Source organism: Mesocricetus auratus, unplaced genomic scaffold (assembly GCF_017639785.1).
Source record: "Mesocricetus auratus isolate SY011 unplaced genomic scaffold, BCM_Maur_2.0 Super-Scaffold_100010, whole genome shotgun sequence".
In the NCBI taxonomy this organism is placed as follows: Eukaryota; Metazoa; Chordata; class Mammalia; order Rodentia; family Cricetidae; genus Mesocricetus; species Mesocricetus auratus.
Window position 1 is genome coordinate 39072470 of NW_024429194.1, and position 27526 is coordinate 39099995.

The window sequence follows — 27526 nt, forward strand, 5'->3', positions numbered from 1 at the left end:
CAATTAGGACAGGACCTGGATGCAGGAGCTGATGCAGAGGCCAAGAAGACCGCTGCTTACTGTCTTTCTCCCCATGGCTTACTCAGGTTGGTTTCTTATAGAATCCAGGAACATCAATCCAGGGATAGAACTACCTGCAATGGGCTGGGCTTTCCCACATCATCACTAACAAAAAACAAAATGCTTCACATGTTTGCCTACAGCTGGATTTTATGGACACATTGTTTTCAACTGAGGTTGCATTTGTCAAATATTCATTTGTTCATAGTTAAGGAAATTCTCTTACTGTGTGTAAATCTTTTCTACATTCATAACACAACAAATACTTAAAACATGCTCTTGCCTCTGCAATAAGGAACCCACTGTTTTGTAAATAAAGTGACAATAAGCACTCTGAGGACAAGCTGAATTCACAACCCACTTGTTCCTCCATGTGGCTCTGTCAATTGTTCTGATACCATCTCTCCAAGCCTGAAAATAAATCTGACATCAACACTGTATCCATTGTGGGTCCTCTCTAGGAACCAGAGAACTGGGAAACAAGTTACACATCCTTGCCTTTCTGTGCTATTCGGAAGAGCACACCCAGACTCAGAATTTTAAGCATATCTCCCCTCCCCGTCCTTCCTCTCCTTTCCCCTCTTTGCTTTTCTCTCCTTATGGTTTCACAAAAAGACAGCAGATTTTGTTCCTGTGTAACAAATATGTTTTTCATGTTTTGAAAATATTTGTGAAGGGTTTTTGCATTCCAGTTTGTATTCCAAGAATGCTGAATCACTTTTGCGTCACTGGAACAAAGCTAGCTGACAACCCACGTACAACCTGTTATCCAGACACACTTGAAAATGTTCTATTTCTAAATAGTCAGGAAAACTTGTGTGGTTTTTCTTTTTTAATTTTTCTTTACCATTAAGCTCTTTCTATTTGAATTTCCCCATTCAACATTGTGCATACTTAACAAGAGCCACTTTCCCTTCAAGAGAGACTATAAGGGGAGTGCCTGTGTATGCAGCCATCACTTACTCCTTTGTTGCCTAGAATAGCGTCCCATTATTCAGGATTGACCCAGAAACAGCCTCCCATTCCAAATGATTAAAGCAACATTTTACTTCTATTATTTATTTATTTATAAAAACAGTAGCCACGGAGAAAACTTCTGCTTTTAATTCTTTGCCTGTGACATTGTGCCTTAAGATCACAATTCTTATTAAACCTGAGATGGAAATGAAAAATAAACTAACAATAGCAGAGGTTTGGAGCTTTCTGTACAGTCACATGTTTCAGACAAACGTAGTGGCTATTTTCTCTATCAGCTATGTGGACCAATCAAGCAGATTTCTTCAGTTGACAACTCAAAGAAGCCAGGGACCATTTGACCATCACACTTGTGGCCTCTGCGCTATAGAGACAGCATTAGCAGAACAGAGTCAGTGCTTCACGAGCCATATGAAAGCTTGGAAGGAAACCTTGAGTATCTGCTTCAAGAAAAGTGTGTTGACCAGGTGGTGGTGATGCATGCCTTTAACCCCAGCACTTGGCAGGCAGAGGCCAGTGAATCAGTGAGTTCAAGGTCATCCGTCTCTACAGAGGGAGTTCCAGAAGAGCCAGGGCTGTTATGTGGAGATAACCCTGTTTTAAAAAAAAACCCAAATTAAAAAAACAAGAAATGCATGTTGACTACTTTTGACATACCAATTCCAAAGTATTAGAAACCTTGTTTTGAATGGTAAAATTATGTTTTCTGGAAGGATCCTTAATCCTCCCCTACACACAACCACACACCTGTTTCTGATGGTCCACATTTATTTTTTAATGTCACCAGTCACTCCTCCTACTGATGAATTGGACAGAATGTGAAGAAAAGTTTATGCTAAGAAATGATTATTTTTTTAAAAATATCTTGAGGATTCTTTTATTTAAACACGAGGAATACAGAAATGAGTAGCACAAAGAAAGTTTTATTTTTAATTTTCTGTACAGTATATTTTGATGATATTCTTTTCCTTTTCTCAGTTCCTCCCAGGCCCTCTCTCCCCTCCCTGCCCACCAAACATTTTGTTATTTTGCTATATTAAGAAAGAAATAACCCATCCAAACCAAAACAAAACAAAAAGGAGCAAACACACAATACAAATAAACAGCAGCAAATGTATGAAGCCTGGTATGTGTTGGCCAACTGTGTCTAAGGATGGGGCCTGCCTTGGAGTGTGACTGATAAACCCAGTAGGGTAGAAAACCTATTTTCCCTTTCTCAGAAGCTATCAATAGAGGTGGGACTAATTCCCCTTCTCCACAATGAGGTCTTCTGTGTCTTGAACTTGTATATGTCTTATGTGTGTATTGTCAGGTTTTCTGTGAGTTCCTATGTGTATCTGCCCTATTGTGTCTGGAAAACATTGTTTTCTTGGAGTTGGCCACCACTTCTGGCTCTTACAATTTCTCCTACTCCTCTTCTTCAGAGATCTCTGGGTGTTGATGTGAAGTATAGAAAAGACATCCCATGTAGTTCTCAATGCTTCAAAATCTTTCAGTCTCCACATGTTTCTGTTGATTGCCATCTCCTGTAAAAAGAAGATTCGCTGACAAGAGTTGAACAATGCCCTGATGTATGGGTATAGCAATATGTCAGTAGTAATCATTTATTGCTATGTTCATTTAGAAGAGTAATACTATTAGACCTATCTAGTCTCAGTTTCTGGGGTTATATATGGGTTCCACCTCATGTTGTGTGCCTTAATTCTAATTTTAAAAAATTGTTGGTTACTCCTATAACATTTGTGCCACTACTGGACCAGTAGATCTGTCTGGCAAACAGATTCTCAGGGTTCATAATGGTGCATGCATACTACCTCCCATCACTGACAATGTTAGACAGTAGGAGTGAAGCCTCTTGTTATGCACCATCTGGATTTCTCCATATTTGATGACATACATATGTGTTATCTTCAACAAAAGAGTCTAACTATTATGTTGTGGAAGGGAGCCAATAGAATTTGCAATAGCCTGCAATGCTTGGGTGGTTTCTCGGACTCTTTTGGACAATGACTTGAGAATATGTAACCTATTCCTTATTTAAACACTAGGATTTTTATTTTATAGCATATTATCTCTAGTTGGTGCTATTGTCTCCCCCATTATATGATGACATCATTTAAACAATATGTATATGTTTTAGGAAGTTGTGCAGTAGTAGATTAATGTCTTTATAATGGAATTTCCAGCAATGGATAAGTACAGAGTGATCCAGTTTAAGAAGAAAAGGAGTTTCCTACTTCTGCTGGGAGAAACTTCCTTGGTCTATACATATATATATATATATATATATATATATATATATCAGATAGTACGATCTGCTTTTAGTAGATGCCCTATTGAACATGACCAACCCCTTGCTTAGTTACTGAAATGAATGGCTGAAAGATTTAAAAAAAATCATTCAGCTTCTGAGGATAAACTTCATGATGCCAGTGACTCTCGCTGAGGATGGCTCTACACTTTGGATTCTGAGATTTGGCCATCATGACAGTACGCCTGTTCCCCGATCATTATTCACTGTGTTACCTCTTATATTTTATCTAGAAATTAATGGTCTTTCAGCACCACCACTACATAGTCAGCACTTTTTATAAGCTCCAGACATGCATCCTATTAAGAAGTTTTCAAATTTTGACTGTCTACTTTTGATTCCCACCCCCAAAGATGTAATCAATCATTTTTATTGAAAAATAATTACCCAGATTGGAAGCAAGGCTATATGACAAGCCAGCATCTTGTAGGAAGACTTTAATAATAATTCTCAAAGTTGGTACTTTGGGATCTGTGTGTCACTTCATTGAAGTTTTCATGGAGGGAAACAACAGTTAAGTTGTAATTGATGGTAGAAGCGAAAGAAGAATGAAGAGAGAAAACAAAACACAAACAAAAGAATAGGAGATGCCACCTAACATCTTACCAATAAGGAGTTAAACATCTAAAACTCCAAAAATCCTGCAATATATCCAGGTGTGCAGGTCCTATGTATGGAGTTATTCACTCTTTGAAGGGTCCGCTTCACATGCAGTAAGGGAATAGGAGTGCTAGCAATCATGTTACATATCTTCCATGAAACTTCACAAATCTAAATTTCTGTCAGTTCCAAATTCTGCAACTCTATTCTTGAGAAAATAAAGGCAAACTAAAGCTTACATAGTACCCTGGTTTGTGTGACAAACATAGTGGAGTGAGCCACGGAAGTTTGAGAAAGTATGTATCAATTTTGTTACCTTTAAGCTACAACGTTAATCTACCCCCTGTTTCCTGTATATTATACCTTTATACACAGGCTATCACTGTTTTGCATCTCTTTCCTATACCACATCTAAGCCTCCCCCACCCTGAAAAGGTTCTGTTTAAATGCTACTTATTTCACTTATTCAAGTTCCATCCCTACAGCCTAAGTTTCTCATCATGATGTGTCCACTTTGAAAAGCCTGTATCCATAAGCAGCTACATGACACAAAAGGAATAATTCAAGGTAAATCATAGTCAGTAACCAGGAAAATTTTATCACTGCTCTTAGTCAATTCTCCTCTATACTTACACTCTGTAACACTGAACAGAGAGATTAGTATGTAATGAGTGCTTTCTATGCGCCTGGCACTTAAATATTTTTCAGTGGATTATTTCACTTAAAATTGAAACCAATGTCACTGCTCTCCTCCATTTGCACGTGGAGAAAACAAAAGCTTAGATTGTGCAAGAAGCTTAGCTTAGGTCACCCAGCTTGTGAGGACCAAAGCTAGGATCGGAACCAGAAACCATAGGTGCAGAACATGCGTTTCCTGCCACTTTATAACTAGGCATTTACTCGGCTCCAATAACTGTGTGGGATGTGTAATGTTAACCTCAGAGAGGGCTGTCATAATATCCAGGCTGGGCTCACAGGATTTATTGGGCTTCCAGTAAGCAAGAGACTGAGGCAAAAATACGAACAGAATTCGTTATTATGTCACTCAAATACCAATCTGGTCCCAGAAGTGTCCTATCTGGATTATACATAGCTCTCAGCCGTTAGTACAGCAAGCAATCCACCAGAACACTTTTATAAAATGTGAGTGCTAAGCACAAATAATGTAGCTATTTTAAAGCTCTTTATTTTGCCAGATGCTTAACACAGGATTGGTGTCCGGTTCACTGAAGGGAAATTTCCTAGTATCATAGGCTGCAGATAGTGGGGTCAACAAGAAGACACACACAAGACCACTCCATTTAGGAACCCTGAATTGAAGTCATTAAGAAATGTTGAGATTGTCAGTGTTTATTAGTTGTCAGGGCCAAATCTCATGACCTAGATTTGATCCAAGGTTACTTTGGAAACAGATAGTTGATTTGTACTTTTAAGTACATTCTTTTGCTGAGGTCTCACACACCACAGCATTTAGACTTGCCCTCAGAAGTGCTGGTGACACTTTTATCGTGGAAACAATTATCTGGCCACTGGATGCCACTGTTGCTCAACCAGAAGCCGGAAAACCAAGAAGTCCTATGGCAATACAATATTGGCCAATTAAAGAGCATCGCTGTTATTACTGACTGTGGACCTATACTTTCAAACTATTTCTGTTGATGAATATCACCTGTCCACAGGAGTTGCAATTTAATTGCTAAGAGCAGGTATGGTTGAGAGAAGATGCAAATGCTTAGCAAATAATTTTGATATACTTTACTTTCAAATACGCTGTTAGAAAAATACATCCCACCCTGCTGCTTAGTATACTGCAGCCGACAGCCTCCATTAGTTACCAGCTAATGCTGCAGAGGAGGACCAAACAGGGTGTCATGGCTTTAGGCTATCAGAAGGCCTCTTCATCTTAACAAAGGCCCTGGGGTGAAAATACTTTGCATGAACAGGCTCAGGCTCATATATTCAGATACACTGACATCACTGCAGACAGAGAGCCTAAAACAGCTTTTCCACACACCCTACACACAGATACATTAAAAATCTTATTGTATGTCTTTTGAAAAAGCAATAAAAATCGTGTACTTTAAAAAAGATCAGGTAAGATTTGGGAGAAGAACTCTGAAGCAATACATATCCATGATGGCAGGTTAGAAACAACCCAAACTGCTTTGTCTGGCAAGATTTACATAGCAAACACTTCTGGTTAGTGTACAGTGAAGGCCACAGACGTAGGAACATGTCCCAGTATCTTTATGCCATTGTAGGATGTGTATCTTCAAACTTTGAAGGTACACTAGCTAGCACTGTTAGTCACTGCGTACAGTGAGGCAGATAGAGCCTTGGTCCTTGCTTAAATATTTGAAACTATTATTTTTATCTTACCATCGACATAATTTTTTATGTATTCAAAAACCAAAAATGCCAATTTCACACTATTTGCAAATGTTCATCTCTCCAGTATATTTGGAAAGTGAGATTATTTTTATCAGAATGACCGTTTCACATCATAAAAATGGAAGTACAATACATTTGCCTACCTGCATAAGTAGGGTCAGTTATTTAAACATCCTTTTTTTTCTTATAGTTTAAAAATAAAATGCCCTTATAGGTTGTCTTTGAGCTAGCTTTGTAGCTAGAATTTTGCATTCATTGAGATTTGCTAGCCTCATACATTATAGTGAAATGCTATATTAAGTATGTTTAATTTGAACTCATGTTAAATAAAATTTGTATTTGTTTACCTTCTACTTCATTTTAAAATAAGAAGACCTAATTATTTTCTCTCAATAATATGTCAGGGGAAAACGTGTGAAAATTAAATGGAAAGTTTCTATGCCCCAAGTAATATTTGTATTGGAAATTAAAAAAAATTGTACCACTAACCTAAAAAGAAAAGAAAGTAGAATATTAATCATTTTAGGTGATAAAGTAGAAAAACTTAATAGAAAATTTGGGTGAAATTATATATGTATATAAATATGTGCTTTCATAGGTTAGTAATACACATATATTCATTTCACAGCAAACTGAAGTTATACTGCACTATAATCATGTTAAGACATATTTAGAATTACCATTTGGATCTGAATATTCCATCAGTGATTCATACTCTTTTAAATGTTGTTGTGTAAGATTTGTGTTGCTGACATCACTGAGAATGATGTTCTTAGGGACTGAGAACATGTGGAGAAGTCATTCTCACTCTATTGCATTGTATGTGCTTCAGTGGGGCCAAGAGTCCCAGAATGGATTGATAAGTAAATGCAGGGTGACACATGGTCATTTCATTTGTCTAAAAGTATTCATTTAGCAAAGTCACATTAAGCTGGATGAAACGGACCTCTTGTGCTTTCCCATTCTAATAGACAACAATAAATTATCCCAATGGTTTTATTTTCTTCCACTATTTGATTAGACAAAGAACATTTTTCTTTCTCTATCAGTGTTAGCCAAAATTACTGCATAGAAAGCACATGGATGCAGCGAGCATGTCTTATCTAAAATAAATGTTAGTGCTTTGTAGTATGATTATACCTGTTAATGGAATGTTCTTTAAAATATAGATAAAAAGCACAAAATTTTTAGTGGCTGTTTGTATAGTTTAAGAAACTATTATAAAGAGATATGCAAAAGAAGAAATCTTTATGCAAAAATTTGCGCAGAGCACTAACAAATGTTTATAAATACGTTTTTTGCACGTATATGATTGTGTGGTATGTCTGCATGTTTGTATGCATGTTCTGATGTGTGGGAGTGTGCACACATCTATGTGGGTGCACTGTATGTGTGCATGTGTGTGGAGAGGTCAGAGGTTGACTCTGGGAATCTTTCTTGTTTCCTTCCCTCCTTATACAAAGCGATGACACTTAAACTCAGACCCTTCCTTTGACCAAGTCTAGCTAGACAGACTTTCTCACAGAGCCAACAGTTACCGGTGCAGAAAATCTAAACCGTGTTTTTCACACTGAGCCACTTCGCTAGCCCTAATTGGTTTTATTTTCAATGTAAGTTCGCTTGATCATGAAAGGTAAGAAATGATCATTGTATTAAATGATATTAAATACTATAAAAAGATACAACAAACATTTAGCTAAACAAGTATTGAGCACAAACATTTAAATATAACCATGTTCTTAACATAAACACTAATACGTTGTTTTAAAGTAGACTGTCTATTTAAAAATGGCTTAAAATTTATTTAACTAAGTTATTCCAATTATAAGTTGGTAGAATAAAAATATTTCCTTTATTTAATATAGCTTTATTATTTTCTCTAAGATAATTTTTGCAAGTGTAGAGTCTTTAAAATTTCATCCCATTTTACCTTTGTTTCTATTAATAAAATCAAATTGTGTGGTTCTATTTATTTTTCACATAGGTCAGCTTTATGAGCTACTGGGATATTTTGCACCACTATGGCATATTTTGTTGATACAGTAGCCTATTGGTAAAGAGTTTGCTGTATCTGTAATTATAAAAATGATATATCAGGCCAGGCGTTGGTGGCACACACATGGATTTCAGTACTCGGGAGGCAGAGGCAGGCGGATCTCTGTGAGTTCCAGGTCAGCCTGGTCTATAGAGCGAGTTCCAGGACAGCCTCCAAAACAATACAGAGAAACCCTGTTTCGAAAAACAAACAAACAAAAGATAGATCATTGTATGTATTTGAAGGGTAATTAATAACATTTTCATATACATGTATAGTAAATAATGATCAAATCATGATATTTCATACCTCAAACATTTATCAATTTACCACTTATTTGTATTGAGAATAATATCATTTTATACAATAGCAGACATAATGTAAATTCCTACCAGAGGTATGTAAGGCTGTGACTTCCTCCACAGCCTTCCTATTTTTATTTATGCCTTTCAATTTATAGGACTTACTTTGCTTTATTTATTTTTCACTTTATTTTTTCTTTTAAAACAATACTTATTCTACCTTGTGTAACTGGTATTAAAGTGAGTTAAGGGGCTCTCCACTCTGGTTTTGTTACATAGTTATGTTAATATTAAGTGCTATTAAGTATCTTTACACACATATTCAGCCATTGTACTTTCTTAAAAAGTCTTTATTAATCATTTACCCACATTTAAATCAGATCATTGTCATTACTACTGTTAACATCATTTGTGGATATACAAGTGACTACCTTGTATTTTATGTATTTTAATTCCTTGTCATATGGGTATTTTACAAACATCTTCTTCAATGGGTCCTCCACACCCTTCTGGTTCTTTCTTTGGCTGTACAGGAACATTTTAGTTTAGGATAAATCCACTTCTCTGTTTTTCCTTGGCCCACATTGATGTCCTGAAATATTTTCCAGATGTTTTCTTCTAGTGGTTTCATGTCTCCCTTTATGCTTTTTGACTTATTTTGAGTTTATTGTTGGAGGTCTACTTTCATGTTTTTATATATGTATGTTCAGTTTTCTATAACTAGTGATTGAAAAGACATTGTTCTCTTAAAGTATGCTTTTATTTTTTTCTGTGTATGTGTATGCCAGTATTGTTACTCAAAGATAAATGTAGATCAAAATATATTCATAGCTCTAACTTTTAAACTATTCCCTAAGATATCAAAGATAACCTAACTAGTGTTTATCTCTTTTAAGGCAGATCAATAGTGAAAGCATTTGCCAATCTATCAACATACATTAACAGTCTCCTTCTGAAGAAAACACATAAACATCACTATGTAACCTTTCCTGAATGCTTTTTGCTATGTCACTAAATGTGGCCAACCTAGTTATTGGCCTATATTTTTTCCTGTGTTAAACTACATTGTGAGTCTCAATATTCCCAGTGGCTCCTCTTGTAGACCCATCCCAGTGGTAAATCGAGTATTAAACACTTGGAAAATGAATGTTGTCTGAGATGCAAGCCCAAGGAAAGTAGGAAATTGGGTCTCATTTGAGGCTAGGAAAAAGGAAAGACTACGTAAGACATCTTGGGCCTAGTGATGCTTTAGGGGACAGGAAAACTTGAGTAGGAGTAGGTGAAAAGAGGCTTGAAGAACTAACTGCAGCATAGAAGAGGAAGCAGGGTTAGCCTGGTAGGTAGTTGTGCAGGCAAGGGAGAGAAAGGGTTTGCAATCTTGAAAGAAGAGGACTCAAATTTATGAGTCTTTCTGAACTCTTAGAACAATTTTTGCTGAATCTTTGAAGGTTTATTCATCCGTATAGAGAGGAGATGAAAATGTGGTTCTGAAACGATTACTTCAGTTGCCTATTTAGTAGGAGTTCAAGAAAAATTCTGAGTTCTCTGTGACTGTACACATGACAAATATGATTTTTCTTTTGAAAAAATCTGTGAATTGACTGTAACATGATTTTATGGAGTTAAAAATACAGAGATAACAGGAGTGTAATAAATACAATCATATCCTCAGTAAATACCCACAATAGTTAATTTACTTTTAAACATTTAGGTAGGAAAGGGGAGAAGCATTCCTCCCCGTTGTGTTTTCAGTCAGTAACTGTTATTGACTATTGACCTTGTCTTTTTGTTTGCAAGCACAGAACATAAGAACTTAGCTTAAGAAATTATTGTAGAGCTGACCCACAAGAAAAGTTTTGCTAGGAAATTCATTTTTGGCCTAACATTTTATAAAAAGCTGTTTTGTCTATATAGCTGGAATTGCTTTGCAATCTTTAATACAAACTATAAATGTCTTTTAAAATTTGGACAGACGCTGATGAATAGACATAAAAGCAATGGAGATTCAATTTATCTGTGTTCAGTCACTCCTCCCTAGTTCTTAAAAAATTGAGGATTGATGATTCACATAGAAGGAAAATAAAACTAACCCAGAGCAAAATATTCTTTGAGAGATACTTTTTAGATACCAACTTAAACTTAGCAGAAACATTTCTTTTGTTAATATATGCTCATATATTTTAAACACATTTCAATTTTAATAGTTTGTATTTTGTTATTGAAACAGAGTATCTGTTAGAATTCTGTGAACTCAACTGTTTAACAGCAAAGATGTTTTTCCACATGCAAAGTTAACCAACCAAATAAAACCATCCAATCTGTTTTATTGTTGCAATGCTGATGTCAATTTATTTTTCACTATCTCTCCTTTCCTGCAAGAACAATAAGAGCCAAAATGGCTGTACTCTTATTTATGTACTTCCAGAAGTTTCATGTTTGTTTACCCAAATTCACATAGAGAAGTGCTGATGTCATTACTCAATGACAGGAAAGGTGTAAGGGGTAATGAGGTCGTCAGAAAAAGCACTCAAGAATCGGATCATTTTCTTTGAAAGAGAGTTGAGTCATTTCTCTCCCCCATGTAAGGAGCCAGAAGAGAGTTCTCACCAGGACCAACTCAGTAACTTGATCTAGGCCTCCCAGGGTTTCATAACTGAGAAATAAATGTTAGTGAGACCACTTAGTCCATGGCATTGGTCAAGATTGAAAATAACAGTGGAAATGTATCTGTGCTAATGCCCTAGATGGAGAGGCTTGCAAACTTTGAGTGAGGGAAATGATGTAGGAATGCCAGAAAGATTTTGGGCATATGGATATTTTAACTTGTTCTCTGGAAATGGATGACAAATCATTTAAATTTCTTTGATTTGGGATATCACTACCCATTTATTTAAAGATAAGGCAATGGACACAAGTTAGTGAAATGAATTACTTGAGATCACAAAATAACTTAGAAAGAAGATGATGGAAAGGAGGTAAAATTAAAATCCTCAACTTAACTTTTAAATATTTAGGAGAAGACAATTGATTTATACTATAGTCTCACTTTCTTACTTGACTCCAATTTGTATTTATAGTCAATGAGCAATGGGGGAACATATTTAAACCAGAACATTTTAGATGATCTTTAAATAAGTTGTGTAAAGAAGTTGTATATGAATGAATGATGAGGCTGCAAGATAGTGTCATAGATTATATTAAACAATTTTTTATTGCTGTCACAAAATACCTTAGAAAATCAAATTAAAAAAAGGACAAATGTTGCCTCAAGGTTTTAGATGTTTTTGCTTATAATATGCATTTCAAAGCAGGGAGCATGTAGTAAAACAAAGCTGCTCACCTATATCTGCCAGAAAGCAAAAGCAAAAAAACACTCATGGAGTAGATACGCCTTCAAAGGCAAAACCTATCTCCCTCATTGACCCAGTGATAATACTTCATTTAACAAGGGCCCACCTCCTGGTAAATCAATCACTATGAATTCATCAATGGATTTCTCATTTAATGAAATCACTGTCCTTATGATCTAGCCGACTCTTAGTAGTACCCCCAGTTGAGGGGCTTGAGGCAGGGAGGCAAGCCTGCAATGTTTGAGCCCTTTGAAATGACTCTTCATAGTCAAACCATAATTAGATCTTAATTCCACATGCAAGTCCTTCTACAACTAGCAGCAACGAGTCACCCAAGAAAGGGTAAGGAATAAGGGAATGGTATCAGAAGACAAAGGTCTGTGTTGGGAATATGGCTACAATCAAGGGAAGTGATGAGAAAACAGGCCAGAAAACTGAAGCATAGCCCATGGAAAATATTCTCTTGAAGGAGAATGAGGACCTGCATAACCTCATTCCAGTTTCAGTGTTCATTTCTCATGCCACACAGTTCTGGTTTGAGATAACAAAATGAAACCTGAACCAGCCTATAGAAAAGACACTAGATAACAAAATGAAAACTGAACCAGCCTATAGAAAAGATACTACAAGGAAAGCTTGAATACTCCCCAGACCCATCTGGACTTTCATCCCTTTCAAATGACTGTTTCATTCTTTCTCATTGCATGGGCAGACTGGATGGGAACTGTTTCTTTCCCAGAAGCAGAAGTTCTGGGGAAGAGTCTTGGTGGGAAGGACTACCTCCTGCCTAATCGCTAGTGACTGATGAGTTTTTGTTTGTTTAATTTCTCCAACTTCGAACCACTAGTGTGTTTTGGGTGGATTTCTAGATCCAGAGCCTAAGAATTGAGGGAAAGGGTACTCTGCAGATCATTCTGGCTCCTTGTTTGCAGTCTGCTAAATAACAAATTACTTAGTGCACCCCTTCCCTGCTGCCAGGTTTTAAGTTTCAGCAACACATTTCAGTCAGCTGATAAGATTTTATTAGAATGTCACACTGGAAAGTAGGGAAACACAGAGATCTGTTTCTGCCCCTGGCAATTCAGATAGCATGTCCTTTCCCAAACCAAGTAGAAAATGTTCTCTGTGATCGTGGTCCTCCTTATACTGGCTTAGCAGACAAGGGAAGCTGATGAGAGCAGACATGTAAAGCCATAATTATTGGCTATTTTTCTCTTTCTTATGGCCCATTCTCTCTACATCTTTGTTTCTAGTATCACAATGACCTAAGCTAGGCTTTGAAAAAGGAGACTAGTCACCATTAAATATGGCATGCTTCTGTATGTTACAACTTGTCCATTTTGGAGGTTTGGAAGCTGTTGCTCAAATGGCCTCCTATGGCCAGGTCTTGATTAGTGTTTCATTAACTCAGAATGAGGAAAATATGGGCCAAGACAAACTGAACTGAGATTTACATGCAAATTGTGGGTACACTGGCAACTTAATTCGTGGCAATAGTGTATGGCCTCTACAGAGATAGTAAAACCTATGAATTGTAACTAAAAAGTCTTCTTTGCACAAGAATTATTCTAGAAAATATGGGTGATGCTAGGACATAGATAGAGATCCTACTATAACTGGGCAGAAATAGTAATATGAGGAAGTTTTACTTTCCAGTACTGATAATTGAACCTAGGGTTTCATACATGCCAAGAAGATTGGTGTAGACAGAGAAATCACCATAATGGATAAAACTAGAAAACAACTTGAAATACTTACACATCTAATCTTTTTTTGCAATTGGAGCTACAATGTAGTCATTATAATTTGTGCACTTATACAAAATAACTGTCACCAGAATCAGGACTCTAACAAAGTGTAGAAGCTTAAACTCCCTCCAGTCCCCTAGAAGTAGCTTGATTTTTTTCACTTAAATTGCTATTGTGGTGACAGATGTAAAAGTAAGCAGCCTTTGTATAGAAGAGGTACCCAAAGGTAATCATAAACTGATGAAGACAAGTAAACTGGGCTGAGATTACAATGAAGGAAAGAAAAGAAATCCGAGTGCCAGGGCGATACAGATGGAAATAGAGGTAACTCCTGAGTCCTGTGTGTGTACCTCTGTAATCAGTGCCATTCTAGTCAAGTCCCCATCACTTGCTCTGGCCTTCATTTTTCTCTTCCCTAAGCTGCCTCTGGGTAAAAAGCGTGCTCAGCTTGTTTGACCTGCAGTGGGCCTGTTACATGCAGTGAGTCCAAGGAACCCTTTTGTATTTTGTATTTATTTCTTCGCTGCGTCTAGAGAAGGCAAAGAAAACACTATATAGAATACCCTTAAACATAGCAAAGCAGTAACCACGGCTCTCTAAGGGCTCTGGCCCAGGCTCAGAGTAGTTTTAAAACTATGGTGCTGCAGACCACAGGAGCCCCTTCCAGGGCATTTTAGACTTAGAGAAACAGCCTCACAGCCAATGATGACCCACAAACCACAAACTCTGTGAGGTGAGAGCGAGGGCAAGGCCTCAGACCGGCTCTGCTATAGACTGAGCCTAATGGCTTGAGTCCTATAGTTGTGACTTGGCCTTCTAAACTCCCTCACACTGAACAGCATAGGCTTGAGATAGTTTGTATAATTTTAGAATCAAAGGATGTTTTTTTGTTTGTTTGTTTGTTTGGGTTTTTTTTTTTTTTTGGTTTTTTGATACAGGGTTTCTCTGTATTGTTTTGGAGCCTGTCCTGGAACTTGCTCGGTAGACCAGGCTTGGTCTCGAACTCACAGCAAAGGATGTGGTTTTACAAATACGGACTTTTAGTTTGGCTCATTGTCATTTCGGGAAGGTGTGAGAGATGGCATATTTGGAGACAGACATATTGGTAGGTTTCATTTTACCTACAAAAACCATTTTAAAATACTACTTACAGAACCCATTTTAAAATACTAAGCTTGGAACGTGATGGGTATACTTTGCCCAAAGCAACGTTGACTTTGTATTTCCAGAAAAGTCCTGTTTGTCGACTGACACCTAAAAGCAATTTTTAAAAAAAGGTGTTTTTCTTGTGTCAAAACAATTTCGTTGGGCCAGCTTTCCCTCCCGGAGACTGACTACTCCACTGGCCAGCAGTCCCGGGTGTGTGCCAGGGCAGCCACAAGGGGAGCATGTCAGACAGTGGCGGTCACAGGGCCTCTCAGGTCCCTCTTCCTCAAGCCCCTTCCACCTGGCAGCTCCCTCAGCCTGACAGGTGTTTTCCCAACTCGTGAGGCCGAGGATTTTGGGGAGTGTCTGAGCCAATAAGATTTCTCCTTGGGGGGAGGGCGTGGCTACATGGGTCAGAGCAGGGGCGGGGCTTGCGCAGCTGAGGAGAGCCTAGCTGGTTGCGTGGAGGGTTGTTTGATTCCCACCCCCTCTTTTTTCTTTTCTTTTTTTTCCCATTTTTTTCTTTCTCCCTGAGACTTATTAATTTCTCTGTGGGGCTGCGGCTGGAGACCGTGGAGCGTTGGAAATGACGCTCGGAGCTTTAATTACCGCAATGGCTGGACAAGTGTGAGGAAAGCTGACAGGGGGAAAAAAAGGGGACAGGATCGAGGAGAAGCAAAGAAGCAACCGCCCCCCTTCTCCCTCCCGATTTGGACAGGAGGTGCAAGGAGACTGAAGAGAGAGCTCAACATAGCCCGGCTTCGGGGGAGAGGCCGGAACCCTGCCGCCTCTTTGCAATCAACTTTTTTTGGAAGCCTTTCCCCCCCCCCTCTTTCTTTTTATTGTTGACCAACCAGTGAGAGAGCGAGGGGGAGCGGGCGAGCGAGAAAGTGAGGAGGGAGCGAGCGAGCGGAGGATCACTCGGGGAAATAGCTGTACAGTTCTGCCTGGAGCAGCAGCCGCACAGTCGCGCACACTCCCACCCGCGCGCACTCTCGCGCGGTCCCTAGCCGGGTCCCCGGGTCCCCGGGCCCTGGAAGCCACCGGCGCCAGCCCCGGGAGCCCGTGCACCGCGCGCGCCGCCCCCGCCCCCCTCGCGCCCCCAACGCGCTCCCGGCTGAGGGGGGAAATCTCCTCCGCGTGCCCGCAAGGGGCTATGCCATTTGGACATGTAATTGTCAGCGCGGGATCTGAGACTTGCCAAAAATGAAGCTGGCGACGGGACTGTGGGTCTGGGGGAGCCTCCTGGTGGCAACGGGGACCGTCCAGCCCAGCGCTTCTCAGTCAGGTGGGTCGCGCGGTCTCGCCTTTCCCTCTCGCGCTCCAGCTGTTAAACCCGCCACTGCCTCGGGTGGCTCCCTTCTTCTTCTCGGCCCTTATGTCACCCACTGGCTCCCAGGCTTCAGGGACCACAGCGACCAGGCTTCTGGCTTGGGTCGCCCCTCGCTCCAACCAAAACTTACCTTTGTGTGTGCGTGCGTGTGTTTTTATTGATGCTACAAATGAGTCCGCTTTCCTGCCTCTCCCGTTATTATTTTCCGCCCCCCTCTTTCTCTCTTTAGCCCCCTTCTTGCTTCCTCCCGCGTTTTCTGGGAGCCTAAGCGGGATCGCTTCTGGTGGCGCCGGTTGTCCGGGGCGTGGGAGACATGAGGCGGTCAGTGCAGGTTCCCTCTTCTTCGGTCTGGGCAGGGGAAAAAGGAAAAGAAAAAGCCCAAACAAAACCAAACCCAGTTAGAATCGCTACACCTCTTGGAGTCGCAGGGAGGTCCCTGGGCTGCCCCTGCCCGGCCTTCCTGGGGTGCAGGGCTGCAGCGGGTGGAGCACGGGCCGGGAGCCCGGCTTGGCACCTGAGCGTGATTGCCTGCGGCCGCCAGCCCGACTCCCCAGTACCCAACGGGGTCACCTCGGACGCGAAGCCTGGCCCCGGGCAGTTGGAGTCACCCGGTGCTCGCCTCGGCCAAGGGCCGGGGACTCTGGGCCTTCTCCGTTGGCATCCCGAAGCTGTCTTGCGATTGACTTTGGGGGCGCTTGTTCTCCTGCCTGCAGGATCTCTTTAAAAAAAAAAAAAAAAAAGCCTGGTACACTGAGCCCAGAGCCCGGCCTTCCCGCCCCGTCCTGGGCTAGCTCCCGGAAGAGTTCTTCCAGTAGTGCAACTTGCGTTTGGCCTGAGTCCCTGCAACTTCTGTTTACGGCCCGGCGGGCTGCTGAGCCCACGGGTGGCGCTCATTGACTTAGCCCGAGGCGAGCGCCCCAAGCGCGGCCACTGTTGGCCTGAGCGCTCCAGCCCCAGGTATTTGGAAAGAAAAAGGACTAATTGACCTCGAGAGGCAGTGGGGTGTCACTAGCATGCTGGGGTGACCAGGGCCAATGACAGCAGCTGCGGAGTGGTGGAGCTCAAAGTTTTTTTTTTTTTTTTTTGGCACTTGGGAGTTTCCCGGGGATGAGAGGAGGGGACAGGAAAGGACCACGGAGAACCGGTGTGTCTGATGCGGCCAAGAGAGGTGACAAGAGGGCTTTTGGAGAGGCAGGGAGATTTCCGGAACCTTCCGGGGCTGGTGGCAGGAGCGTGGGAGTCAGCTTGAAGAGATAAAGCATTCAGGAGTGGTAACAGGGAAAGCTTTAGGTCCCCAGAGGGTGTCCTTCTGACCTCACTGAGAAAATAGCGGCTTGCTAGTTTTCCCCGCTCCACCCCCCTCCCTGCCTCCTCCTCCTTGCCTAGTAAATAACAAGTTACAATTTCTGAGCAGTTCAAAATGACCTTCGAATAGCACATGTGCGCCATTTGTGCTGGCCATTTGCACACTCCCAGTGACTCCGAAATTCTTCGTGCATACCAGATCCGGTGCTCCGGCCACCTCTGGAATCATAGCAGCAAGGACTTGAGATTCCAGGCGGCCGGCCGCCTAGATACATCCTTTTCTAACTCCCCACTCAGAGCCCTTCGCCTTTCCCCTCAATGGCTTGATTATGCACATTGACCCATTCAGAAACACTTGCGACTGTCACGCAGGCTTAGGCGAGAGGAATTTCTATCAGGCCACCCTACCAGGGGGCTGTCTGGCATGGCCTGGGCCACTGGGGGATCCCTGCTTCTAGTTCGCAGCAATTTGGTGCTAACTGTGCAGGTCCCGGTAGGGCTATGCCGAAAAGCCTCTTTTCAAAATTTAGGCAAGGAATGCAATCCAAATTAGTTCTGCAGCTGTCCCCTTCCGTGTCTCAGACAACACCAGCTTGGGCCCTAGCTCTGCTCTGCTCTTTTCCCTGGACGAATTGTCAGACCCACAAGTGAGCCCATTTAGAAGCACGAGGATTAGCGTGCTATTGTTGTTCCGTGTGTGACTCTGTACTTGAAATTCTGGGGGCACAAAAGAGAGCCTCACTTGTTCAAAACACAAAGTGATCTAGATGAAAAGGCCGCACAAAGAAAAGCTCCCGGGTGCATCCCTGGTATAATTGCAACAAGCATACTTTGGTGATCTATTGGAAACTGTCAGTGCCCCCAGGGACTTTTTTTCCAGCCTCAGCACCGCACCTGGCTGAGAAAGTTCAGTTGGTGGTTTTAATGTAGCGCTATTATGAAAACAAGTAGCTGTCTGGTTAGAGTGTGGCTCTGTGTTTGTGGCTGTGCATGCGTGTGGCTGTCTATCCAAGTAAATACATACTGCGCGTCTCTCTCGCGGTTAGCAGTCAGTAGCAGTTTGGAGGAGTTTGTTTTGGTCCAAATGAGAAATTAAGTGCGGATAAGTAAACTAAGCTGCCAGAGGGCGACAAGATGTTGAGTGAATTGCTTTTAGATGAAACAAATTAAGGAAACGAGGGAAGACAATCTGCTTTTCGCATTATTAGACACGCTTGGAGTTCAGGGGAGAGTGGCATATTTTTGAAATGCTAATTTCTTAAGCAGAAGGAATGCACCTTATTTACTGCTGTATGTGAACGGAATAAAAACATACAGTTGGAGATTCTGTTGTAAGATCTTCAAGATGTTCCTTGGGAAAATTGTACATAACTTGGTTTTGATTCTGCTTGAGGGAAAACAAGCCAGATTTTGAGTATTTTTACATAATTCTGAAGAATTTTTGACTCATTACCAGTGATAAATTTTATTTATAAATATTTTTAGTCCATGGCCTTTACATGGCAATTCCACCCACAGGAATACTTCTGATGTGTTTGCCTTCTTTCTCTGGTGGGATTTATCAACATCGCTTTTGTTCTGAAATAAAAATATGCAGTATTATTGATGCGACATTCTCCTAAACCTTGATATGTGATAGACAAGTTCATTCTCATTCTCATGTGCAAGTTACATTGTCCCCTTGCTTTTGGTTTAACTAAAGTGCACACATCTCCTCTAAATTTAAAGTATATTATTTCCCCCCAAACTTTAGGTGGTATTCTCCATTTGAGAAGAAATTATTAACAAAAATTAAATGACAAGAATATTGCATGGATTTTTAGAAGAAATTCATCAATTGTCTTTTCCAAGTGTATTTCAATGAGCATGTCCACGGGTTCACTGTCATAGCCCTTTTGTTCTTTAATTTTGAAAACCATGCATGTGTGTACAAGAGAGCTTTCAAGGAGAACATATTTTCCACTCAGAATTCTTCTAAATAGATGAATACCTCTCACTATAGCTGCAAATGTCTTAAAAATCTTGTAGGTTTCTACGGTTGAGTTGGAGTGGAATAACTGAATCTGTCACGATTCCTGTTTTCAACTCAACTGCCTTTATTGTAATCATACATGCAGAGAAAGTCAAATTTCTTGAAAAATCAAGCACTTACAGCTGTGTGTGTGTGTGTGTGTGTGTGTGTGTGTGTGTTACATTTCAGTTAGCTCCTGGAAATGTGTCTTAATTAGGAAATTACATCAGAATGTTTACTAGATCTTGCATGTGATGGAATATTTGTGTATTTTTTATTATAACCTGGACACAATGTTTGCATTGGCTGATGTTTCAGAGTCTGCGTTCACTTGATAGAAAATCATATTTCTCCTCAAAGTGGATTCAAATATTTAGTATTCATGAGCTTTCATCTCTTTGGTTCCTAAATATAAGTACTATTTATCATCTCTCTTATACATTCACCCTTTCCATTACTATGGATTCCTTACATGTTATTTGAGTTTAGGAACATGTGAATCTATATTTCCCCTCTCACTACTAAGCGTATTCATTTCTCTCTCTCTCTCTGTGTGTGTGTGTGTGTGTGTGTGTGTGTGTGTGTGTGTGTGTGTGTTTCTCTGGAACCTGCCACTCAGCCAGTGCAGGAGTTCTCTGAGCCTGCTTTCATTCTTTTTCTCTGATAAATCTGATATGGCCGGTTGGCTGAACAATCGTAAGCCATTCCATTGCTCAGATTTATTCCTGAAAGAAAATAAAACGGCATCGATCCTAGATCACTAGGGCGTCTCAAAAGCCCAGACTCCAAGGCCAAATCTTCCCACAGTGAAGTACTTCTTTCCCTTGTACTGTCCCTCTTTCCTCCACTGACCATGGAAAGGTGATGACTGCCATCCAACAAAAGCTACTGAAGCAAGGAATTGTGCTCTGGGTAGTCTGTGGAGCTTGATTACAGTCACCTTGAGATTAATGGCTATGTAAAGTGTCCCCTTTACACAATATACTAAATTAGCCTGTATTTAATATTGCATTACTTTGTGTGCTGTGTCCAGTCAGTTATTAAGACAATTTGGTTTGTATTTTCAAAATAGCAATAACTTTTGAGTGTACAATGTTCTTCTGCTGTTGGATGTCCACAGTGATGTGTAAGTATCCAAAACATAAATGAAGCAGATGATCAGAAGGGCTGTTTTGTTACAAGCAAGCTTATTGGCATTTGATCTGCTTAATTTCAAGCTTCTGAGGGATATTTTTGGTAGCTCTGTTGTTAATAGTTACATCGAAATTAGCTAATACATGTTCAAATCTACAGTAGCCTATAAAAGTATCAAAAACATCCTTTTATCTGTCACACATTATATTAAATGTGCTATACAAAGTAGAAGTTGATCATACTACTAATTTCCCCCAGATAATATCCTCATAGATGGTCTATTTTATTAATGCCTCATCGTATTGAATGAAATTTGGTGTTTTTTCTTTAATATTCATTTTGTGTAATATAAATATCAAGGAGTCAGAGAAAAATATTTTTGTTATTGCTAGTAGAGTTATTGATATGTGTTTATAGTGCAAAAGTATTGGTTTTTTCTTTTATTTGTTCTAAATAACAAAAAGATGTCAGCTCAATGTTTCCTGAAATGATAGCACATCTACATAATTAATTGTAAGGACAGCTTACCTGCCTATATTGCAATTAAGAACAGCACAGACCATAACCATATGGTTTATGTCAGGATACCTACATCCTAGGGACAGTTCTTCAGGGCTCTTCTTAATGTTTCAGTAACTCATTCCATACATTGAGGAGTGGGATTACCTGCCTGGGGGGAAATGCATGTAAGATACTGTAAGTTTCTCTACTATGTAGCAGTTTTCCACAACAATGAGTTTAAAGACTTTTGTGACTCCGAGATACAGTCTAGTAACCAGTTAATTGCTTTTGTACATGGAATTCAAGTTGTACATACAATTAAAACATTTGCACATATGTTTAGAAACACAATATAAATTCACCAGCGGGCTGTTTCTGTCTGGAAAGCACCAGTTTAAAGAAATATGGAGGTTTTCAACTCTAACATTTGATCGTGAAAACTCTCTTAAATAATACTTTTCAGAATTGCCCTATGGTCTCTTCACATTTAATTGTTCATGTATCTTTCTGGGTCATTGGTATCATGATATGTTTAATTAGACAAATTTAATTTTCTAAGCTTTACCAAAAAGCTTTAAAGTAGTTTTCTTGTTTTCATGTTTGATCCTTAAAACAAATTCTTTCTAGATTGAGAGAGAGAGAGAGAGAAACCATCTCACTTACATTATACAATGTTGAAAGGTGGTGGTGGTTTGGGGACTGATTTTAAAGAGTTTTTTGAACATGAAATAATTGTCTCACAGTTATTTTTGAACAAATAATTGCTTATAAGCCCATCATTTGCACAACTCCAGGGGGCAGCAGTCACACAGAACTTAATAAGAACCGTGATGCCTGCAGGTCTGGTGTGAGTGATGCTAAAGTCCAAAGCACTGAAATAAGTGTAAGTTTTGAGATCTCAGGTATAAGCCTTTGAGAGAGCTTGGGTTAGTCTCCCGGTCTATTTGCATACCTCTGTTATTGCTAACTCTGATACCTCAATTGTTAGCAGCCATGAATTTTTTTTAAAGATTTCATTGGAAAATGGATATTCAGACACACACCAGTTGGGAATCAATTGTTTTATGATTATTTTTGTAACATGATCTCCAGTTTTTGAATTTACGTATGTAGACTGAATACCCAAAGCAGATTTTTATATCTAGTTTTTGTTAAAGTTGAAGAGATAACCTTACTTCTTGGAACTTACTTTTGGTGGTCTTTGGTGTTTCCCCCTTTCCTCTCTATTGTTCCCTCTTCTCTCTGCTGTCTTCAGAGAAATCAAATGTCCTTTTAAGATCCTGATTTAGTCTTCTCATTTTGTAAAGAAACCAGAAGTAGTGGGAAAAAGGGTGTAGTTTCCTGTATTATTTTCTATAAACTACATAGAAGTGCTTGAAAAATCATAGACTCTTGAAAGAATAAATAAAAGATTTTGTCAAAGAGAATAGTAAAATTGCAATGAAACAGATAGGTTCCCAGGATCTATCTACACTGTATAGTTGTTTCCAAGGCAATGACTGTGTGATCATCATTATCATTGTTGTATCTAGGTCATAATATTGGATTGCATATATAATTTATGCAATATCATGATGATTAAAAACTAAAGCACATTTCAGGAACACTCTACAAGGATCTGTATCTGATTCTTCATGCCTGTCCCAGACACTGAAACCTACATAGGAGCAGTGGACATTAGCATTTGCATAGAATGGTACATTCAAACATCTCTTTTTGAAATCTTTATGAGACTGAAAAGTAGAGATGTCTGTTTATCTCATCCATAATAAATAATGTGTTTACTTAAATAAAATGGATTTTAAAAAACACGTGGTGAGTTCTTCCTTACCAATCAGTTAGTGGAGGCCCTTCACCAGCCAATCCAATTGAGTCTATCAGATTCCTCCAGGCCTATTTTGAATACAAGGCTCTTATTTCCAAGGCAATTGTGCTTTCTCATGTCAGTTATTCTTTGAACAGCTTCACAAGGAAAGCTTTCAGTATTGAGACTTAATGGTTTTGTGTCTATGCACAATTGCATTTCTCTAACTGACTTTTCTGTAAGATGCTGCCTTTGGCCTTTGTTATTTGCTATGCTGCTGATCTAGCTTAACCCTGTCTTGTCATGGATGAGCTTCTTCAAGTGTCTGTGCTTTCTTGAGCATGATCAACACTCTCATGGGCCCCAGTGACAGAAGGGAGATTTGAAACTTGTTTTGGCAGGAAGAGTCACTTCCTGTTAGGAATTGGAAATTAAAATGGACCCCCCACTCATAAAAGATTAACATAGACACTATGAAAGTTGCCCCGTGCAACATCATTAAATGCCTCCCATGAGGATATCTCAGGATCATTACTCTTAATCATGTTATTTCCAATATTGTAAGGGTTACTGAAGCAAGAAACACACCATTAAGAATATGCAAGACACAGTTTCTCAGTTTGGGGAGTTAAATAGAGATCATGCTTACAGACTTACATGCATCTATAAGTATATGCACACATCTCATCACCTCTTTTGAAATACAACTTAAAGGTGTTTAAAGAAAGGAAAATAACCACTCATTTCCCACATCCCAAAACATCAGATATGTCAACAATCAGTTTTACTACTGGATCTTTACTATTCTTTTGAGTTTTAATGTATCTTTTTTCATATGCTTCTACATTCATGAATATCCATGGTAAACCTTTATGATAAATGACAATCAAACCAACCTCCAGGATATCTGTCTTTTGGTCGTCTTTCCCCTAGGATGTCTCATGGATGATAGGGACTAAACACATTATCCATGGCTTCTGCAGGCTCCATGATACTGTCTTGTATGACTACACGCATGTTTAGTCCTCTACTTCAAGATCAGCCCCATCACTGGGAGGGGGAAGCCTGATAGAGGTCTCAGATAGCAGCAACTGCTTTGGTCTAGGCAAATTGCTGTTCCTAAGATCTTTCTTTATCATTATTTGTTCTTATTACCTGTAGACCTGCCGAATATTTAGGCTTTCTGTGTGGACCTAACAGAACTCAACAAAACCAATCAGAATGTTTCCTTCAGTTACATATAAATACTTTCATTGTAGGAATTTCTCTTGCAAGCCATTTTGTCTACAGTGATACCAATTAAACCAGTTTGTTCTTAGGAAATTTTGACTGCATGGTTTATTAAATATCTATCCCTAAATTGTTCATAAATACAAATCTTAGTTAGACAGGTCAAGGAAATGGTACCTCAAGGTCTCCTTGACTCTAAGACCTTCTTCCTATCACTGTCAGATGACCATTCTAATGCAACACATCAATTGCTCTAATGTAATTCTGAAATACTTTGTGAATCCCAATGTGAAGCTCAAAGTCTGTGTCAGTTATCTTCAATTTTTAAAATCATGTCTTAGGTTTTCTTCAGATGTCTTTTGTCTAAATGCCAGGCTACCTTCTCCGCTTTCCATGATCATGCTTCATTATTGTCTTCTGTTGACCCCTTTCCTTGTAATTCATAACTTTCTTGATGCCTTATGAGGAAAGTTATGGTATGTTTTAAGTTCATTTTGATTATCTATTCATTATTTCTCCCTTAAATTGACTACAGTAGCCTATGAATCTTATCAACATTACCTTTGCCATTTATCCTACGGTTTTCACTTTTGAATCCAAGTGTATAGCTTCCAACTAGTGTGAACCAAAGAAGTAGTAAGCATTAAGCATTTTATTTTTAAACTAAAGAGTAATATACACTTGCTGAAATAATTTTAAGCTCATTCATATATGGTTCTTATTTGTAATTAAATCATATAGTATACAATATAAGGTGTTCTAAAACATAAATACAGAATTCTTAATAATAGAGACCAGCAGTATTTACCTATGGTGTTTCTTTGGTTACTTTCTTGTGCTTCTGAGGTTATTTTTTAAAGTGGAGCCTTTTTAAGATTGTATAATTTGAAGCCCTTGCCCAGTTTTAGAGCTTACTCATAAAATGATACCAAGTATTTATGTTCATTTTATTTTTGGCAAGTTGAAAAAAACGGGAATATTATCCTTAAACACATGCAACTATTTCTAATCCACTATTTTTAGGTTAAATGGTAATTATATTGCTGCTTCTTATTCATCACTCTCTTTAAAATTTTAACCTGTTAAACACTAGGGATTTAACAGCCACCAGCAATTTCCCCTCTGAAGGTTGGGACCATATTGAATACTAAGGAGCAGGGGTGGAAGAGATTGCCTAGTGGTTCAATGCATGAGTCACTCACACCAGAGCGAAGGTGGGTGCCTAGTGTGCATATCTGGTAGCTAACAACCATCTGTAACCCCAACTCCGTAGGTCCCATGCATCTGTCCTCTGTGGGCACCTTCTGACTCGTGCACATATGGATTACACCTTACACAGATACACACAGACATGCATGATCAAAAGCAAACCACTAGAACAAACAAAAAAACTCAAGGAAAATAAGATGTTTAAGACACCAGACTTTTCTTAACAAAGGACAGTTGACAGCAATAAAACACACTATAAAATATGTCATTAAGAGATCTTGCAAAATTTTGGGAGGGATATTTGCTTTCAGGGAAATTCTAATAAGGATTTCATGAAAAAGTGAATTACAGACAGACTGTAACATTTTCTATTTCTAGATAGATGTGATAATGTAGCTTTGTAATAGCTGAGATTTCTCAGTATCCTAAAATAGACAGCTAGACATATGCTTACCATTTTGAATCACTCTATAAAGAAAGCGCTAGCAATACAACCGAATAGGGAGATGATGTAGGTTCTCTTGGATGCTCTTTGAGATGACTGACTTGTACCCTGGAAATGAGTGATGTGCTGGTAGTGTTTATATTGTCAAATCCTACTAGGGAAAATGTACATTTAAACATTTCTCCCCCTCAAGTTACCTTATTCTAGGGAACCACCAACCTTTCTAGGCCACTAGGGTACCCTTAACTGTAATTGAATCCATAAATGTTTGAAAGAGTTAATGTCACTTTTCAAGTTAACTATAAAGTGAGACCTTATTACTGAGACTATATTAGTATTTATGAGAAATGGGCATGGGATGAGTGCACAATGTCTTAGGTTATTTTAAAACTTTCTTGATCCCCTTTCCTTTAACACTCCATGAGAGGGGGACTGGAGAGAGGGCTATGGAGTTAACAGCACTTGCTGAGAGGCCTGGGGTGCTTCACTGCCGGGCACTTACATAGTGGGTCTACTTTGGAGGATTTGATGCCCTCTTGTGGCACAGTGGGCACCTGAACCTGTGTAGTGAACCATATACTTGTTCCCCTATAACTACGTGAAGAAATTTGTCTAGTAAGATCTATTAGTTAAGGTGGTGCAGGTCACTATGACTTATTGAAGACTGTATTCTGTTTCACTGTTGTTCTTTTGTTTTGTTTTTACACAGCCTATGTTAAGAAAGCCTTCCCTTATGTTTTATCTTCTCCGGGGGGGGAAAAAAAGAAACATGAAGCAGGAGCTAGAAATATAACGGAACCACACTTTGTTTGCTTTTCTTAAAAATTTATTTTTGAATGAGACACAGGGCCACATCCGTGTAGGGAAGATGAGAAATTAGGTAAGAATCATGGTAAAATTCCATGTGACTGGTCTTTGTACATTTTAGGACATATTTTAAAATGGGTCATGTAAGCTTTCTCATATGTAATTCTGTAGTTTCTAAGATAGTTTAATGGAACCACGCCACTGCCAGTTCTGTTATGTGACAACTACATTATTAAGGTCTGATTCCTTAAAATATAACTCACTGGATCTTTAATCAAATTATTCAGCATGGATAAAATTCTATCTTTGACTTTCACCCTGTGGACAAGTCAAATGTGACACCTTTAGCCACACTTGCCATTATTGCTAGCAATGGATGAAACAATGTATCTAAATTAAAATTAGTAGTCAGAGGCCACCGACCTTTCTGATATTTTTAACTAATGTATCAGTACATTTGTGAAACAATAAAAGGATTAGTGCTAAAGTCATACACTTAGTATGTTAAATACATCAGCTAAATAGTTAATATCTCCCAGTTGTTAACTTCAAATATAGCAGCCCACTGTCCCTGGACATGTATCCAAACCTCTAAAGATGTGCCTGGAATTAATGGGAATTGAAGTGATTAGTATTCAGATACAATTCTTTACCGGCCTTTGTCTTCTTTTTCTTTTAAGTACAGGATGAAAATTGAAAGTATATTTAAAAAAAGACTGAGATGAATTGAAATAGACAAAACATTTCACACAAGTGATGGTGAAAGGGGCATTCATTATTTTTGCTGAGCTTACTCTATTGCTTGTAGCCAGAATTAGCACACTGTGAG

At 39.1% G+C, this 27526-nt stretch overlaps 1 protein-coding gene and 1 long non-coding RNA gene across 5 annotated transcripts in view; one reads left to right on the plus strand and one right to left on the minus strand.

The window, feature by feature from the left end:
- Positions 1–1103: 1103 nt before the first annotated feature.
- LOC121142803 lies at positions 1104–17300 on the minus strand. The gene is made up of 3 exons (XR_005879908.1): positions 16382–17300; positions 2435–2561; positions 1104–1629 (listed from the first exon to the last, which is right to left on the minus strand). It is a non-coding gene; the product is annotated as an uncharacterized LOC121142803 (long non-coding RNA).
- Positions 15351–27526, plus strand: part of Erbb4 (erb-b2 receptor tyrosine kinase 4) — a 1016453-nt gene continuing 1004277 nt past the window's right edge. For 3 of the 4 annotated variants that reach the window (XM_005070538.4, XM_005070537.4, XM_005070539.4), the window contains exon 1: positions 15351–16206. In XM_005070538.4, the coding sequence (XP_005070595.1) occupies positions 16125–16206 (82 nt within the window). In that variant the 5' untranslated portion in view covers positions 15351–16124. The remainder of the gene's footprint in view (positions 16207–27526) is intronic. The other variant, XM_005070540.4, reaches the window with a different exon arrangement.